At 56.5% G+C, this 16,275-nt stretch overlaps 1 protein-coding gene across 1 annotated transcript in view; it reads right to left on the bottom strand.

Annotated features, from left to right (window-relative positions):
* TNXB (tenascin XB) overlaps positions 1-16,275 on the bottom strand; it is a 55,986-nt gene that overhangs the window by 20,622 nt on the left and 19,089 nt on the right. The window contains exons 8-17 of the mRNA XM_081522404.1: positions 15,618-15,986; positions 14,198-14,491; positions 11,913-12,203; positions 11,229-11,534; positions 8,870-9,096; positions 8,008-8,140; positions 3,968-4,273; positions 2,657-2,956; positions 1,101-1,388; positions 524-832 (exon numbers count right to left, since the gene is read on the bottom strand). Coding sequence (XP_081378530.1) covers positions 524-832; positions 1,101-1,388; positions 2,657-2,956; positions 3,968-4,273; positions 8,008-8,140; positions 8,870-9,096; positions 11,229-11,534; positions 11,913-12,203; positions 14,198-14,491; positions 15,618-15,986 — 2,823 coding nt within the window. The remainder of the gene's footprint in view (positions 1-523; positions 833-1,100; positions 1,389-2,656; positions 2,957-3,967; positions 4,274-8,007; positions 8,141-8,869; positions 9,097-11,228; positions 11,535-11,912; positions 12,204-14,197; positions 14,492-15,617; positions 15,987-16,275) is intronic.

Raw genomic sequence — 16,275 nt, 5'->3', positions numbered from 1 at the left:
AGAGGGTTGAGTGGTCTGTCGCTGCACCAAGACCCTCCAAGAGGATGGATGGAGGGAAGGAGGTGAGGACAAGAGATCACTAATAAAAAGGACCAACTACTGATACCCAGGGATGAACTTCAAAAGCATCATGCTAAGTGCAGGAAAAACACACAAAAAAACTATGTACTGTACGAGTCTGTGAAAGAAAACACTTAAAAAGCCAAAACTATAATGATAGAAAGCAATTAGTGGTTGCCAGAAGTTGGGATCAGGGAAACTGACAGCCAAGGAGCATGGGGAAACTTCTAGAGTCATTGTTTTCTATCTTTGTTGTGGTAATGGGCATGACTTAGACATCCGCCCAAACTCAATGAATTACGCTCTTAAAATGGGTGAATTTTATTGTATGTAAATTATGCCTCTATGAAGCTGACCTCTTCCCCCAAAAGGAGGGGTACAAGGAGCTGAGAAATCCTGACTCTATCAGACCAGGAGAGCCAAGCGGGAAGGAGGGACAGCGGATTCCCCCGGCTGCACTCACCGGTCACGGCGGTGGCAGAGATGGGACCCACTCGCTTGTCCCTGGACAGCCCGTAGAGCAGCAGCTTGTACCTGTGGGCAGGGTCCAGGCCCGAGACACTGACCTCCCTGCGGCTGCCCTCCACGGGCACCACCTGGGGCTGCCTGTCTCTGTCCCTGTACTGGATCACAAAGGAGTCGAAGTGGCCCTCGGGGACAGTCCACGAGAGGCCCACGGAGTCTGATGTCACACCGGTCACCTGCAGCTCCTCCCCCAGACGTGGTTTTGAGGGACGCTTTGTTCTAGCCGCGTCCACAGCTCTGCGGGTCTCTGAGATGGAAACACAGAGAGGAAATGGTTGTTTCTGGAAGGCTGGGTGACCCTGAAGGGAAGGACTGAGAGGTCTAAAGACGGGACTGAGCTGTGGCCGCGCCCTGCAGGGCTGGGTCTTTGGGCTCGTGCAAGGAGATGGGCTGGATTCCAGCCAGACAACCAGAGCCAAACAACAACCATGATGACAGCCACCACAAGTGACCACAGTGATTCTCACCAGGGGGACCTCCAGATCAGGAACACCCCCTGCAGGGGCTGCCCTCACCTGTGGTGCCCTCGGCGGTGAGGAGGCCATGGCGCCTCTTGCCCAGGAGGCCGTAGACAAGGAATCTGTACTTGCGGCCGGAGTCCAGAGGGCTGATGGTGACCGAGCGCTCGTGGCCCTCCACGGACACCACGCGGGGCCCATCCCTGTCCTTGAACTGGACCACAAAGGAGTCGAAGTGGCCCTCAGGGACCGTCCAGGAGAGGCGCAGTGAGTCTGGGGTGGGGTCTGTCACCCACAGCTCCCCGAGGCGGGGTGGGGCTCCTGGGCTGGCGTCACCTCGGCCAACTGACAGAGAGGAAAGTTTCTTGTGTTTATTTTTTTTCCAAAATGACTCCTGACTGCCTCCCTCTGGAGTTGGAAAAATCTAGAACTGCCCAAATGATCAGTGCTTCCCCCAGATATTTCCATCACCATTCCATGCCCGCCAGCATCCTCATCTGGCCACGCCTCTGTCCATTAACCAGCGCAGGGAGCAGCCTTCTGTCCTGGGAGAAGCGATTCCCTAGCTTCCTATTTATCTTATTCCACTTGTTATCCAGACTCTAGCCACCTGATAGAGACCATTTCCTTGGCAGGGTGCAGCTTATCACAGGCTTCGTCTGCTTATTTCCTTTGACCAAGGAATCCACTGTTTGTGATTTGACTGTTCTCTGGGAAAATCCAAGGGTCCTGGGGACGTCGGAGGGGGTACAGGTCCCTGGGGGCAGACAGCTGGTGGGGAGGTAGGATATTATGATGAAGGTGACCCTCACAGGACCTGGTGAAGGAGTTGGGACTGCTTTTGTGTGAGCAGGGGTACAAGGAGAAGAAGGATGCTCAGACAGGAGAAGGATCTGGTATCTGCCCAAGAAGCCATCCCGGGGCCTGAGAAGGAGCTGGCCTTCTGCCTTCCTGGACAGCAAGGACGCTGACGGCATTGTTATTGTGAGAGTTCTCTGGCAACTGGGAACCCCCGGGGCAGGGGAGGGCCTGGATCAAAATCCGGGAAAGGGGCATAGCTGGGCTGGGCCCGACTGGGCCGGACTGGGCAGCCAGTCTTGGGCTCGTCTGGTCCTCGTTTCTGAGGCTCCAGGAAGAGGGCAGGGGAGGAAAGCGTTCCCTCTGGAGAGGCAGATACGGGACCCAGCGTGCCTGGGCCGGTAGGGCGGGAAACAGGGTGAGGGTCAGCGGGACGCTCCCTCTTGGGAGGTGATGGCTACACAAGGCTGAGACTTGGATGTGGAACAGCTCTGGCCTCCCGCCCCTGCTTCCCCGTCCTGCTGTGTCTTGTGTTTCCACCTTCCAGGAAGGGTCCTGGAGGAGCCACCCCTGTTGAACAAAAGTAGGAATTACGAGAAGAGGTGAAAGTCAGCAACTGACTTTCCTGGAACTGATCCAGGAACCTGTTCCATTTTCTTGGTTTCCATCTGACTGGGAAGGAGCAGGCAGCAGGGCTTTTCACATAAAAAGGAAGAGGTGGATGAAGGGGAGACCAGGAGGAAAGGAGAGGTGTTCAGGCAGCGGGAGGAAGGACAGCGGGGCTGGGACCTCAGCTTCGTGGGGGTCCCTCTCACCTGTCTTTGCCTCCACAGAGACTGGGCTGCGGCGTTTCCCATCTTGGATCCCAAAGAGCAGGAATTTGTATTTCCTGCTGGGCTCCAGGCCGGGGACGGTGACCTCATGCTGGTCGGCGGCCACAGGCACTACCTGCGGCTGCCCGTCCCTGTCCTTGTACTGGACCACGAACGAGTCAAATTCGCCCTCGGGGACAGTCCAGGAGAGGCCCACGGAGTCCGGGGTCACGTCCGTCACCGTCAGCTCCCCCAGGCGTGGCTCCACGGGGGGCTCTGTGACTGGGACCCGAGGGACGGGAGCTAGGATCCAGGGAGACAGAGAACATGGCTGAGATCTCTGGTGGGAGAACTACCCCCTCGCAGGGCTCCTGGGCTCCGAGAGCCTCCAGGGGGTGTTGAACTTAGACAGGGAGCAGTTACATTTTCACTGGCCTCTGGCATTCCCTTCAATGATGCATATAGGAAACCAACACTGTGGTACTAGCAGTGCTCGTGACTGTCACCAACAGGAATCACAGATGCTGTCACATCAGCTTAGAATTACTGCAGAAACTTCAAAACACTCTTTATACTCATCACTGCTTCTAAATAGATTATTAAACATCCCACAAGGTTCTTGTTATTTAATGAACTAATAGTGAAGTCCCTGTATTACTAAGTCATAAATGCGAGTTTTAGAATACCTTTGATAATTGGATATCAATAGAATCAGTATGGTATGGTAAAATCCTATGCATCTTACTTTATAGATTTTTAAGACATTGCTCTGAAAGGGGTTCACTGGTTTCATAGACACCACAGCACAGAAATTGTGGTGGCCTGTCCCCAGAAGGCATGAGGGGTGGGTGACGCCAGGAGCAGAGAGCAAGGGCCATCTCCCTGAAGAAGGAAGACTCTGGGTTGGCCAGAAGGGAACACAGCTCAGGCCAGGGGGGCCGAGGGCCTCTGAGAAAAGATTCGAGGGATGCGTGTTGTTTAACCCCAGTGAAAAAGGGCAGCAGGGGGAGGTGGTAGCCAGTCCAAGTCACAGCGGGGTTGTGAAGAGAGGGGAGGAAACAGCTGTGGATGATCAGAGAGATAGCGTCTGGCTAGACCTGGTCGGAGGGGAGGAAGACAACGCTGCCTGGGGGAGGGAGGCAGAGCGGAGATAGAGACTGGAAGACAGGGAAGGTTCCAGCTCACAAGAGGATCCCCGGGGTCAGGGAACAGACCACATGCCTGTGACTGGGGAGGATCTGAGCAAGAGGCTGGGGAGGTGGGGTGGCCCCGGGTGACCAGGGATGGGGACTGCCTTGGCCCACCCTCACTCACCGGTCAGGGCCACCACGGAGAGGGGGCCCACACGCTGCCCACCATGTAGTCCGTACACGTTCATCCTGTATTTGCGCTCAGGCTCCAGCCCGGAGACAGTGGCCTCTCGCTGGTCTGCGGCCACAGGGACCACGTGGGGCTGCCCGTCCCTGTCCTTGTACTGGACCACGAAAGAGTCAAACTGGCCCTCAAGGACTGTCCATGCGAGGCCCACGGAGTCAGGGGTCACATCTGTCACTGTGAGCTCCCCGAGGCGTGGTTCCTTGGGGGGCTTGGTGGCCGGAGGAGTCTCTTCTGCTTGTGGAGCTGAGACAGAAATGGGGGAGGCTATCAGGAAAAGCCCCTCTTCCCCTTGGTAGTAATCATCTGCATTGTTGTGGTGGTGCCCAAGGGGTGGTTCTGATGTAAGACTACACTGATTGGCAACAGCTGTCTGGCCGACAAGCCTTCACTAAGTGCCTGCCAGAATCTGGGGCTGTGCTTGGTGGGGAGGGGTGTCAGTCACCACCGAGACCCTGGGAAATTGGCTGAAGGTCCATCTGCCCATCTCTGGCTCCAAGTCCTCCAGCCAGACCTCCCAGCTGACCCCCAGACTCGGGTGTGCTCGCACCTTCCTTGGGTGCCTAATTGATATCCCAAATTCTAGTCCAAAGCTGAGCTCAGGGGCTTCCACCCCCCCACCCCAACTCCTGTTCTCTTCACAGCCTTCCCACCTCATCAAAACCACCACTTCACTGTCAGAGTCATCCCTGAGTCCTCTCTTCCACTCCAGAGCCGGCCTGGGAGTAAGTCCTGTCGGCACTGCCTTCAGAAGCTGACTCCCCTACTCCTTAAGCCCACCTCCACCCCCTCTAAGTTGGAAAAAGAAATGGCAACCTACTCCAGTATTCTTGCCTGGAGAATTCCATGGACAGAGGAACCTGGCAGGATACAGTCCATGGGGTTGCAAAGAGTCGGACATGAATGAGCGACTATCACTCACCCTCTCTAAGCACACAGCTCTTACTGGATTATAGCACAGTCTCCTAAATTCCCCCTCCTCCTCCCGTCTTCACTGTGTTCCCCACTGGTTAGCACATTAGTCAGAGCCTGTTCCCGCCATGGCTTCCATCTCACTCAGAGCAAAAAGCCAAGTCCTTACAATGACCTCCCTCCGAGGCCCCACATGTTTACCTCTCACACCACCCTCCCCATTCCAAAACAGTCTTCGCTGGTCCTCAGACATTCCCTCTGCCCGGAAGCTCTTCCCCAGAGGCTTACGTGGCTTGTCCTCTCCCTCCGGCAGGTCCTTCTTCAGCGAGTCCCTTTCCAGCCCGCTTCCCACCCACTCACCATCTCGCCTACTGGGCTTTGCTTTTCTCCCCAGCTCTTGTCACTGTCTCACATACAGTCCCACTGACATATTTGTGCAATTTGGTGCCTGTCTCCTCTGATAGAATGTGAGCGCCCAGGAGGAGCCTTGCCTTGTTCACTGCTGTGTCCCCAGCACCGGCACCCAGTGGGTGCCCCACAAATGTTTGTTAAATTAATGAGTGGTATGCACATCTGGGAGAGGCCAAGCTCAGGATCTACTGGTCCCTACTGCCCCAGAGTGAGCTGAGTCTGGGAGGCACTGCTTATTAGGACCAGCCTAGAAGGTGGTCCCAAGAGGCAAGTAGCAGAGGGGTGGCTAGGTGCATGGCTTCCCAAGATCCTGTTTCTCTGGTTCCTGTGGGAGGACAAGATAAGGCTATATACTCATAAAACTTGCTTTCAAACTGGGCTGGTGGGCTTCCCTGGTGGCCCAGTGGTAAAGAATCCATCTGCCTGTGCAGGAGACGAGGGTCTGACCCCTAAGCCAGGAGGATCCTGCATTCCGCAGAGCAACTAGGCCTATGTACCACAAACATAGAGCCTGTGTCTAGAACTCAGGAGCCACAACCACTGAGCCCTCAAGCCACAGCTCCTGAAGCCGACATGCCTAGAGCCCATGCTCCTCAACAAGAGAAGCCAATGCAATAGGAAGCCCACGCACCGCAACTAGAGAGCAGCCCTCACTCACCACAACCAGAGAAAAGCCTGTGAAGCAATGAAGACCCAGAACAGTTAAAAATAAGTAAATAGATTTAAAAGGGGGAGGGGGGCTGGCATGGGAATCCCCTGGTGGTTCTTGGTTAGGGCTTAATGCTTCCACTGTAGGGGGTGTGGGTTCAATCCCTGGTCCTAAGCCATGCAGCTTGACCAAAAAAAATATATATATTTTTTTAATTAAAATAAAAAAGTAAAAATGAGCTGGTGATGAGGCCTCAAGAGGACAGAAGTAAGTCTGAGTGGGAAGGGCAGGGATGGAGGCAGCTAAAGGCGGGAGGGAGTGACCACCATGTACTGATCTTCTCCCAGGTCCAGGAACCAGGCCAGGCGTTGTGTTCCATTTCATTTGCCTTCCAATTCTGTTGTTCCTGTAGCTTCCATTTCCTGCTTGTTTTTGCCCTCTCTGCACTTCTTTCCATGAGAGAGAAACTGTCCTCACCATCAAGCCTTATCGTTGGTGCTTTGGCTCAACGGGGGAAGGTGGAATGGTAACTACCCGTGAGTACCACAGTCCCCATGCTGCATTTGGTAAAATCCTTTCCCAATTTAGCAATGTTTCTAAAGCTGCATATTTAGTTCTTCTCCTAGCAACGGCTCAGCACGTGTTGTGTGCCAGGCATAGTCCCTCAGTCAGCTCAGCGGGCTCCAGCTGCCCATTGCCTTCCTGCTTGGATAATGAGCTCCATCGCACAGCTTAGAACTGAGAAGCCAAGAATGGAATGCAGTTTCTTTAAGTCCAAGACTCAGCTGTCCTCTACTGCACTGCCTCAGTCAGTGCCCGACACAGTCCATCTTTACCTGGGAACCGGGCTTCCCAAGTGAAGCTAGTGGTAAAGAACCTGCCTGCCAATGCAGGTGACATAAGAGACTTGGGTTCAGTCCCTGGGTGGAGAAGATCCCCTGGAGGAGGGCATGGCAACCCACTCCAATATTCTTGCCTGGAGAATCCCATGGACAGAGGAGTCTGGCGGGCCTCAGTCCATAGGGTTGCAAAGAGTCGGACACAACTGAAGCAACTTAGCATGCATGCACGTGCCCAGGGACCAGCGTGGCTGCACCAGACAGACAAATGGACCTAGGGTGACCCCAGGAGAAACCTCGGCTGCATGTCCTAGGCCTGACACAAGCTTCCACCTTTCTGCTTCAGGCCCATAGGACAGTAACCCACCGAGGCTTTCCCCTCTCCCTACTCTCTGTGCTGACTGAAGAAAGAAAAGAAATCAGGGGTGAAAGACTCCGGACACTAAGCCAACCAAGTCCCTCTGAGAAATATAGAAACCATGTTCTGGAAACATGTTTCTCTGCTTTTAAAAATATTTCCCTTTAGAATAAAAGTTGTTTTTGAAAAATCTGTGTCTTTGTTTCAGTGAACAAAGGAGGAAAGAAACGCCCTGTCCCTGGGGCCAAGCTGGGCAGACCAGCAGGGGGGTTGCAGAGGCCTGTCTGGGGCCTGGGCCTGGCCCTGGGGCCCAGTAGAGTGGATGCTCAGGCGGGTCCTCTGTGGTGGCTGAGGGGCCCTGTACCTGGGTGGAAGGGACAGTCTTCCTTCTGTAATCACTCACCGGATGAGTCATAAAGAAAGTTTCCAGCTGCCCTGGTGAAGAGGCCAATGTCTCATGTGGATTCTAAGAAGCTGAACCAGCCAAAGGGTAAGGCCAAATATAATCATCGTAGTGGCCAACACTGCCAGGATGCTCACTCTGAGCCAGGCCTGCGCTAACTCACTTAATCTCACAACAGTTCTGTGAGGTGGGCATTTTTATCCCCATTTTACGGCCGAGGAAACAAGCACAGTAAGTTGAAAACTCGCTCGAGGTGGTGCAGCCGGTTGCAGCCCAGTCCCCGGTGAACTGTTCTTTCTCGCTTGTCCCCAAGCAGGGGGTCCCATTGCAGCAAGGGAGGGCAACGCCACAGGCAGGAGGGGGGCCACTGAGGGGAGGGAAGCAAACAAGGGCCCCACCCTCACTCACCGGTCACGCCCACGGTGGACACGGGGCCCACGCGCCGCCCCCCGTGCAGGCCATACAGGTTCATCTTGTACTTGCGTCCGGGCTCCAGGCCCCCAACGGTCACCTCAGTCTCCTCGCCCCCGACACGCACCACCTGGGGCCCATCCCTGCCCTTGTACTGGACGGTGAAGGAGTCAAAGTCGCCCTGGGGGACGGTCCAGGAGAGGCTCAACGAGTCCGGGGAGGATCCTGTCACCGTCAGCTCCCCCAGGAGGGGCTCCTCGGGGGGCTCTGGGGCCTCTGAGCTGGGCTCCATGGGGCTGGGGGTCTCCTCCATCTCTGTGGGGCTGGGGGTCTCCTCCACCTCTGTGGGGCTGGGGGTCTCTTCCTCTGCAGCTGAGAAGGAGGGATACACAAAGGGTGAGGCAAGGTCCCCAGGAGATGTCCTTGGGTCTCCTCCCAAGCCATGGTCCCCACTGCGGGCCCTGAGATCAGTTCAGAGGAGCCTAAGGAGGCTGGTGGTTCTGCTCGGTCCACACCTCACAGACATGCCTGGAGCCCCCAGTGTCAGCTGTGGGGACTGAGGCTGCCACCAGCACAGCTCACAGAGGCCCTTCTCTGCCCAGCAAGACCCACAAAGGTCACCGTGGCTCAGCCTCAAGGAGGGGGGCCTCCCACCTCACTCTCCCATCACCTGAGGGGGTGATCTCCTCACTAGGTCCCATCCTGGGGTTTCCACAGTCTACTCACTGGTCACCCCGATGACAGAGACGGGGCCCACACGCTGGCGGTCGTGGAAGCCGTACAGGTTCATCTTGTACTTGTGGTCTGGCTCCAGGCCCGAGATGGTGACCCCGTCCTCATCCCCTGGCACCCTCACTACCCTGGGTTGCCCGTCCCCGTCTCTGTACTGGATGGTGAAGGAGTCGAAGTGGCCCTGGGGGACTGTCCAGGAGAGGCTCAGCAAGTCCGGGGAGGATCCTGTCACTGTCAGCTCCCCCAGGAGGGGCTTCTCGGGGGGCTCCGGGGCCTCTGTGCTGGGTTCCGTGGGGCTGGGGGTCTCCTCCATCTCTGTGGCGCTGGGGGTCTCATCCAGGACTTCCTGGGGGGCTGAGAGAAGAGATTAGGCTCTCAGGTGACATGCTTTGCTGTTGACATTAATCATGACATAAAGTACATTTGGCAAGTATACCCTTCAAGCTGTTGGCTTAGGGGTTCCCGTAGCCTTTGTATTAGCCGTTGAGTGACTCATTGAAGGAGACAGTGCTGAGACAGGCCCCTAAACCCCGCCATGTACTGCTGGCCAATTGCACTGGCTGAGCTCTCATGTCTGAGAAAGGAGGTGAGGTAGGATGAGAGAAAACTGAGGAATTCTTCCATACTGTGTTCACGGAGTGTGCTGACCACAGGAAAGCGAGGGGGCAGCAAGGATTTGTCCCACTTGCATTTCTCCCTGTCAGTTCCTGCCCCTCCCCAGGGTCGCCCAGCTTCCCTCACCCCACTGACCAGGACAGACAATGGGATGTGCTCTGGCTAAGACCTCCCCGGGCAGCCCTGTCCCTTCCTCCACTTCAGACAAGAGCAAGAGAAAAGGTATGGGAATGAGGCTGGGGGCTGGGGCTAGCATCACAGCCATGAGGGCATCCACCCACCGTCTGCAGTAGCCAGGTCTCTGCTGAGGCTCCGTGAGGTGGGGAGACTGGCACAAGGGAAGCCACCCCTTCTGTGACCCACTCCCCGGCCCATGGGGGACTACCTTGGGCACAGAAGATTGAGGAAGCAGCAAGCAAGAATGATAACCCAGACAAGGAAGGAGAAGGTGGAAAGGTAGGGAGAAGAAAAGGATACTGGGAAGGGAGAGAGTCAGAGAGAAATGATGGCTGACGATGGTGACTGCAGCCATGAAATTAAAAGACGCTTACTCCTTGGAAGGAAAGTTATGACCAACCTAGACAGCATATTAAAAAGCAGGGACATTACTTTGCCAACAAAGGTCCGTCTAGTCAAAGCTATTGTTTTTCCAGTGGTCATGTATGGATGTGAGAGTTGGACTATAAAGAAAGCTGAGTGCAGAAGAATTGATGCTTTTGAATTGTGGTGTTGGAGAAGACTCTTGAGAGTCCCTTGGACTGCAAGGAGACCCAACCAGTCCATCCTAAAGGAGATCAGTCCTGGGTGTTCATTGGAAGGACTGATGTTGAAGCTGAAACTCCAATACTTTGGCCACCTGATGCGAAGAGCTGACTTGTTTGAAAAGACCCTGATGCTGGGAAAGATTGAGGGCAGGAGGAGAAGGGGATGACAGAGGATGAGATGGTTGGATGGCATCACAGACTCAATGGATATGGGTTTGGGTGGACTCCGGGAGTTGGTGATGGACAGGGAGGCCTGGCGTGCTGCGGTTCATGGGGTCGCAAAGAGTCAGACATGAGTGAGCGACTGAACTGACTGACTGACTGGCTCTTCCAATAGCAGTTTTGACGTGCTAGGCACTAAGTGCCATGTGTGTATTAACTCATTTAATTCTAATAGCTCTGTGAAGCCGTTACCCTTGTTATCCCCATTTGACAGGTAAGAAAGCTGAGGCCCAGAGAGACTCATTAAGTTGCACAAGATCCCAAAGCTAGGATTAACATCCAGGCAGTTGGCTCTAGAGCCCATACTCCCAACCACAATGCTACACAGTCAGGGAAATGTGCTGGATGGGAGAGGCTGGGCCCTAGGAGGAATGCAGGGCTGGGGGCTGAAAGCGAGCCCTTTGCCCTGCTCCGAGCTGGATGGGACTCAGCGAGTCAGGGGGGCTGGGGAAATGTGGAGCTCATGTCCCTTGGATTTGCCAGTTCTGAACACAGCATCGGTGGAGGGAGGGTGTGGGCAGCAGGTAACAGAAGCTCAGAAAAGGCCACAGCCTCAGCCAGGAGAAGGCGCCCAGCAAAGGCTGCAAGGAAAGAACCCAGTGGCTGAGGACACGTAGGGGGAGGATAGCCCGGGTGGGACGGATGATTCTTGGGGCTCAGAATGGCAGAAAAGGGGGCCTGTCCTTGGAGGTGGAGAAGCAGGGCCAAGAATGATGTCAGGGGCTGGTGGCTGGATGCAAAGTCCTGGGATGTGGGGAAATAAGACGGCGGAGGCTTTGGCAGAATTGGAGCCGAGGAAGAGAAGGTGGAGAGAGGCGCCAAGGGTCTGGGGCCAGGTCCCACTCAGAGGGCTGGGGGTTGGTGGACGAGGGAGGCCTGACTCACCTGTGGTGGCCACCACGGACACGGGCCCCACGCGCTGCCTGCCATGAAGCCCATAGAGGTTCATCTTATACTTCCGGTCGGGCTCCAGGCCGGGGATGGCGACCTCATTCTCATCACCCCTGACGGGCACTGCTTGGGGCCGCCCCTGGGCATCCTTGTACTGGACCACGAAGGAGTCGAAAGAGCCCTGGGCCACCGTCCAGGAGAGGCGTAGGGAGTCTGCAGTGGTGCCAGTCACTGTCAGCTCCCCCAGTAGGGGCTGCTCTGGGGGCTCTGGGTGGCGGGGCTCCTCTTTCTTCTCTGGGGCTGTAAATAAGAAGGCCCAGGCGGGGCTGAACTGGCGGAATCCCAGGACTGGGGCCTGGGGTTTGGATGGCTGGTCACACCTGTGGGGGTCTCTACTCAATTAGCATGAGCGCTGAACTCTGAGAAGCCTGGCACAGCCAGAGTATGACACACCTTCTGGGCCTCAGGGAGCAGCTGAACAGGATGAAAGGGGCCCAGCAGTGCGGGGGAGGCTGGCTGGCCCTGAGCCAAAAAGTGGGGCCAGGATTCCAAGACAGCCATCTCGCTGGGAGGCCCCAGCCAGCTCCTGGTTGAGGGCAGGCATGTGGAAGGCTGGGAGCAGTCAGCCTTAGGGGTCAGCCCCCCATAAGGCTGGGGGCTTAGGAGGCTGCCACTCACCGGTGGTGCCATCGGCCGTGAGGGGGCCGTGCCGCTTCTTGTTGGCAATCCCAAACAGAGTGAATCTGTACTTGTGATCAGGGTCCAGCGGGGAGATAATGACCGAGCGCTCGGGCCCTTCCACGGGCACCACCTGGGGCCGTCCGTCCCTGTCCCTGTACTGGACCACGAAGGAGTCAAACTGGCCCTCAGGGACAGTCCAGAAGAGGTGCAGTGAGTCTGGGGTGGGATCAGTCACCCACAGCTTCCCCAGGCGGGGCGGAGTCACTGGGCTGGAATCAGTCTGAGACACTAGGAAGAGGAGGTGGGAGAGAAGGGAGGGACACGGGTCAAAAGAGAAGAAGAAATCCATCTCCTCCCTGGGAATGCTGTGTGAGACTGTGCAGGCTGTTCACTGCACAAAGGTGCATGGTGAAGGCAGCAGCGAGGGGCTGAAATCCAGCCAGAACTCTACTTGCCAAGCTGTGCACCCTGGCGAGGGGTTATGCCCACCTAAAAGAACAGGCGGCTCATTTGACGTGGCATGAAAGTAGGTTTTAACTGTTGCTTAGTTGCTAAGTCATGTCTGACTCTTTGCCACCCCATGGATTGTAGCCCGCCAGGCTCCTCTGTCCATGGAATTCTCCAGGCAAGAATACTGGAGTGGGTTGCCATGCCCTCCTTCAGGAGATCTTCCCAACCCAGGAACTGAACCTGAACCTCCTGCATTGGCAAGGAGATTCTTTACCGGTGAGCCACCAAGGAAGCCCACTGTACAGACTAGTGCGGCCCTCACTTATTCCGCAGCCTAGAGAGGGGCTTCAGAGAGAAGAAGGAAGCCCAGTGAGCCCCTTCTACTTCTCCACAGCCAGGGAAGTCTTCCAGGACAGCCTCCATTGCTTCCAGACCTAATGACTAGCTGATTTCCTCTCCAAGAGAGGGACGCTTAGTCCTTGGAGCATTTTCATGTGGGAGAGCCCCCCACAACTGTGCTCTGGACCCCACTTTATCCACTCCCACTCTCACCCCATCGGCTGTGCCCTCAGTATTTACGCAAACTCCTCCACTCGGCTGCGTTGCCCTCCAGCCTCCACCCTCTCTCTTTGCTCTCCACTCCATCACAGATTCCAGAGAGAGATGCTTACACTCATGTCCTCACCTTCATCGCCCTCCCAACCCAGCCCCACCCTCCACCAGCAGCTTCCACCAGGGTCAGTGGTGACCTCGCCGTTGCTAAGTCCTGTGGACACTCTGTAGCCCTGAGTCACTCTTACGGAATCTGACATGTCTGACCACGCCCTTCACTTTGGCATTCCTCTCCCCAGTTCACCCCTCAGGCTGCCCTGCAGACTCCCGATCCTCTGTTCATGCCACGGGTGATGGCCACCTCCAGGGTCCCAGGGGCCATGTCTCTTCTCCCTGCCTCCCCGCCCTGGCTTCTGCCCACTGGGACATCCATGCTCCGTCCTCAGGACTTTTCTCTGCTCTCCAGTCCCAGGAGGGCAGCGGGAGAGCGCTATGGCCCCCTTACTTTCTGCCCGAGTGGCCTTGCCCTCTCTGTGTCGCCCTTCTCCTCATCTGTGAAATGAGCATGCCTCACAGGGCTGCTTGTAAGGATTAAGTGTGATCATTCACTTAGAACATCTTGAACACATCTGACACTTAACAAATGCTCGAAAGATGTTGGACTAAGTGTTGCTGTACTGTTGCACCGTTCCTCATATCCGCTGTTCCTTGCCTCAGGGAACTGGACTGCCAGATCCAGAAGCGTGTGGTGCCTGGGCCTTCTCCCTCTCCTTCACCCCACCCATCCCCAGCCTCACTGCCACCATCCCCGCCAGGCCAGCATCCTCACTTGCCGGTTCCTAACTCACTTCTCCAGCTGTCCTCTGCAGCAGCCTCAGAGCTATTTGTAAGATGAATATTGAATCGGGTCACTCTCTCACTTAAAGCCCTTCGGAGGTCCCCTAGGGTCCTCAACTGAAGCCTAAGTGACTCACTCAGACACTGCAGACCAGTGAGATCAGTGTCCTCAGCCCCCAGGCGCCCTGCGTTGCTATCCGGAGGAGAGACTTGGACTCTCTTACAGGGCCACTCTCACTCCTGCCTCACTCTCCACAGCTCCCTCTGTTGGCACTGCCCTCCTCAACCTCCCTGCCTGACCCACCACAATTTTCCCTTTAGGATTCAGCTCAGGCACCACCGCCTCCAGGAAGACTTCCGGGAGTTCCCAAAACACTGGGGAGACCTCCATCAGGACTGTGCAGTGGGCAGGGGCAGGGGCCTGGGTGACCGCTGTCACTCACAGATCTTGGCTTCAGCAACGAGGGGGCCATGCCTCTTCTTGCCCACGAGCCCATACAGGACAAATTTGTACTTGCGGCCGACGTCCAGGTTGGAGATGAGGGCTGAGCGCTGGGGCCCCTCTACAGGCACCACCTGGGGCCTGTCCCTGTCTTTGTACTGGATCACGAAGGAATCGAACTCGCCCTCAGGGACTGTCCAGTGCAGAAGCAGGGAGTCGGAGGTCACGTCCGTCACTGTCAGCTTGCCCAGGCGAGGTGGGGCCAAGGGCTTCCCAGGTTTCTCCCCATCCCTGTCTGGAGTGGGGGGGAAGGAGCAAAAACAAAGCACGTGGGCTCAAGCACTGTCTTGTCCCTGCTCTCCATCCCTCTCCTCTGCCCACTGGCTCCCTCCATGCTGGATGGCTCCCGCCTTTGATGCCTCCATTCCCTGCCCTCAGTTCTCTGGGACCAGCCTTTCTAAGAAGCGGGGCATTTCTCCCCAATGTCTGCTCTTGAGTGAGAGCTTCAGCTCTTCCCTGTGATAACTTCCTCCCCACTCACAAAGGTCCCAGGCCCTCTACACACCAACACTCTGAGGGAGTTTCGGGTCCCCCGAGGTTCTTCCTAAGAGTTCAGAACCATTGCTGCTTCAGAGAAGCCTGGAGATGCCTTAGTCCACCTGAACGTCTCTTTCCCTTGCCACCCTCTCCCTGGCTGTGAGCTTGATCTGGAGTTGCAGGGAGAGCTGGCTACCCAAGTCCCATAAAGGGGGACCAGGAGAAACTGTGAATGCCAGGAGCCCCAGGCTCCTGCCTGGGTTCCACAAACCTCACCCATCTCTGAAGTCCCGATGGCCGTTGGGCGCCCTCCCCAGGGAACCTCCACCCCTAGCGGGAATTGGCTGATGGGACCGTGGGGTGCTGCAGACTGGGCTTGCAGGGTAGGAGGACAAGGTGTCCTAGTCTGTCCAGTGAGGGGATGGCAGGGGCTTGAGAGAAGCGAAAGGGAGGAGGGGGCTGAGGATAAGTATCCTCGGGGCCAGAGGCCTTCCCACACCCACTCTGAGAGACGCAGGGGGCGAAGAATGGCAGAGGACTGACCAGGAAGTGGGGGAGGGATACTTCTACATAAAGAAAGCTGCAAGTGGAGAGCCAGGGACACAGTCTCTCTCCCTGAATCTTTGTCCCATGCTTTGACTTTTCTCCTCTCATCTACTTATCTGGAAGGACTGCCCTCTCTGATCCACCCTTTTGTTGTGCTAAGACCTTCCCCACCCCTCTTGCCTCTGAGCCCTCAACTCCTTTTCTCTCCTTGTTTCTCCTACCATCTCGACCCAAACACCAGCCCTGCCTTTCAGTCTTCACCCCACCTCTGAAGTCCTAATGGCCCGGCCCCTCCACCAGCCTTAGTACACTGGACTTGAGCAGAGTCCAGGATGTACCCATAATGCCTTGGTAGATGAGAGGGGCAGAGGGCTCGCCGCCGGGAGGGATCCCACGAAGTGACAGCTCGTAGGGGGATTCAGGAGGGGGTGAGGGCACCAGAGCCTGACGGACATCCCCTGGCAGTAGCTCCTCATGGGCCCCTGGCCCTTCGGGCACCCATAGGCGCAGCTGGAAGTGGGTAAAGGTGTCAGGCTGGGCGGTCCAGGCCACTCGGAGGCGCCCTGTCTTGTCTTTGCCCAGCACCCTCAACTCGGCCAACTCCTGGGGGCGCTGCTGCAGGACAGGGGCCTGAGCCCCTTGAGTCGTTGAAGGGCCTGAGGGAGGAGGCTCATCAGTGGCCCCCAAGAGGCCTGAGGGGGAGGGCCCTGGGAAGAGGCAGGGTGAGAAAAACAGGAGAGTCGAGTATGAGAGCCAGAAAGGAGACCCCAGTCCCCAGGTTCTGCTCTCTGGCCTCTAAGAGTCTTCAGACTTTCCCTTTGCTGCTCCTGGATCACCCCCTGGGTCACCTCATCGTCCCAAACATCCACTATAGCCCTGCACAGACGGGCCTGCAGGTTGTAAATAGAAGAACTAAGTCTGCCATCCCTCCTCCCACAAGGCTCCTAGCTCCCTCCCCATGGGAAACCCTCCCCACTGGGTGGTGGTCCTGGCTTC

This window comes from Giraffa tippelskirchi, chromosome 8 (genome assembly GCF_054371585.1).
Source record: "Giraffa tippelskirchi isolate mGirTip1 chromosome 8, T2T-mGirTip1v1.2.pri, whole genome shotgun sequence".
In the NCBI taxonomy this organism is placed as follows: Eukaryota; Metazoa; Chordata; class Mammalia; order Artiodactyla; family Giraffidae; genus Giraffa; species Giraffa tippelskirchi.
Note: the sequence above shows the minus strand (reverse complement) of the source record. Positions and strands in the feature narration are given on the sequence as shown.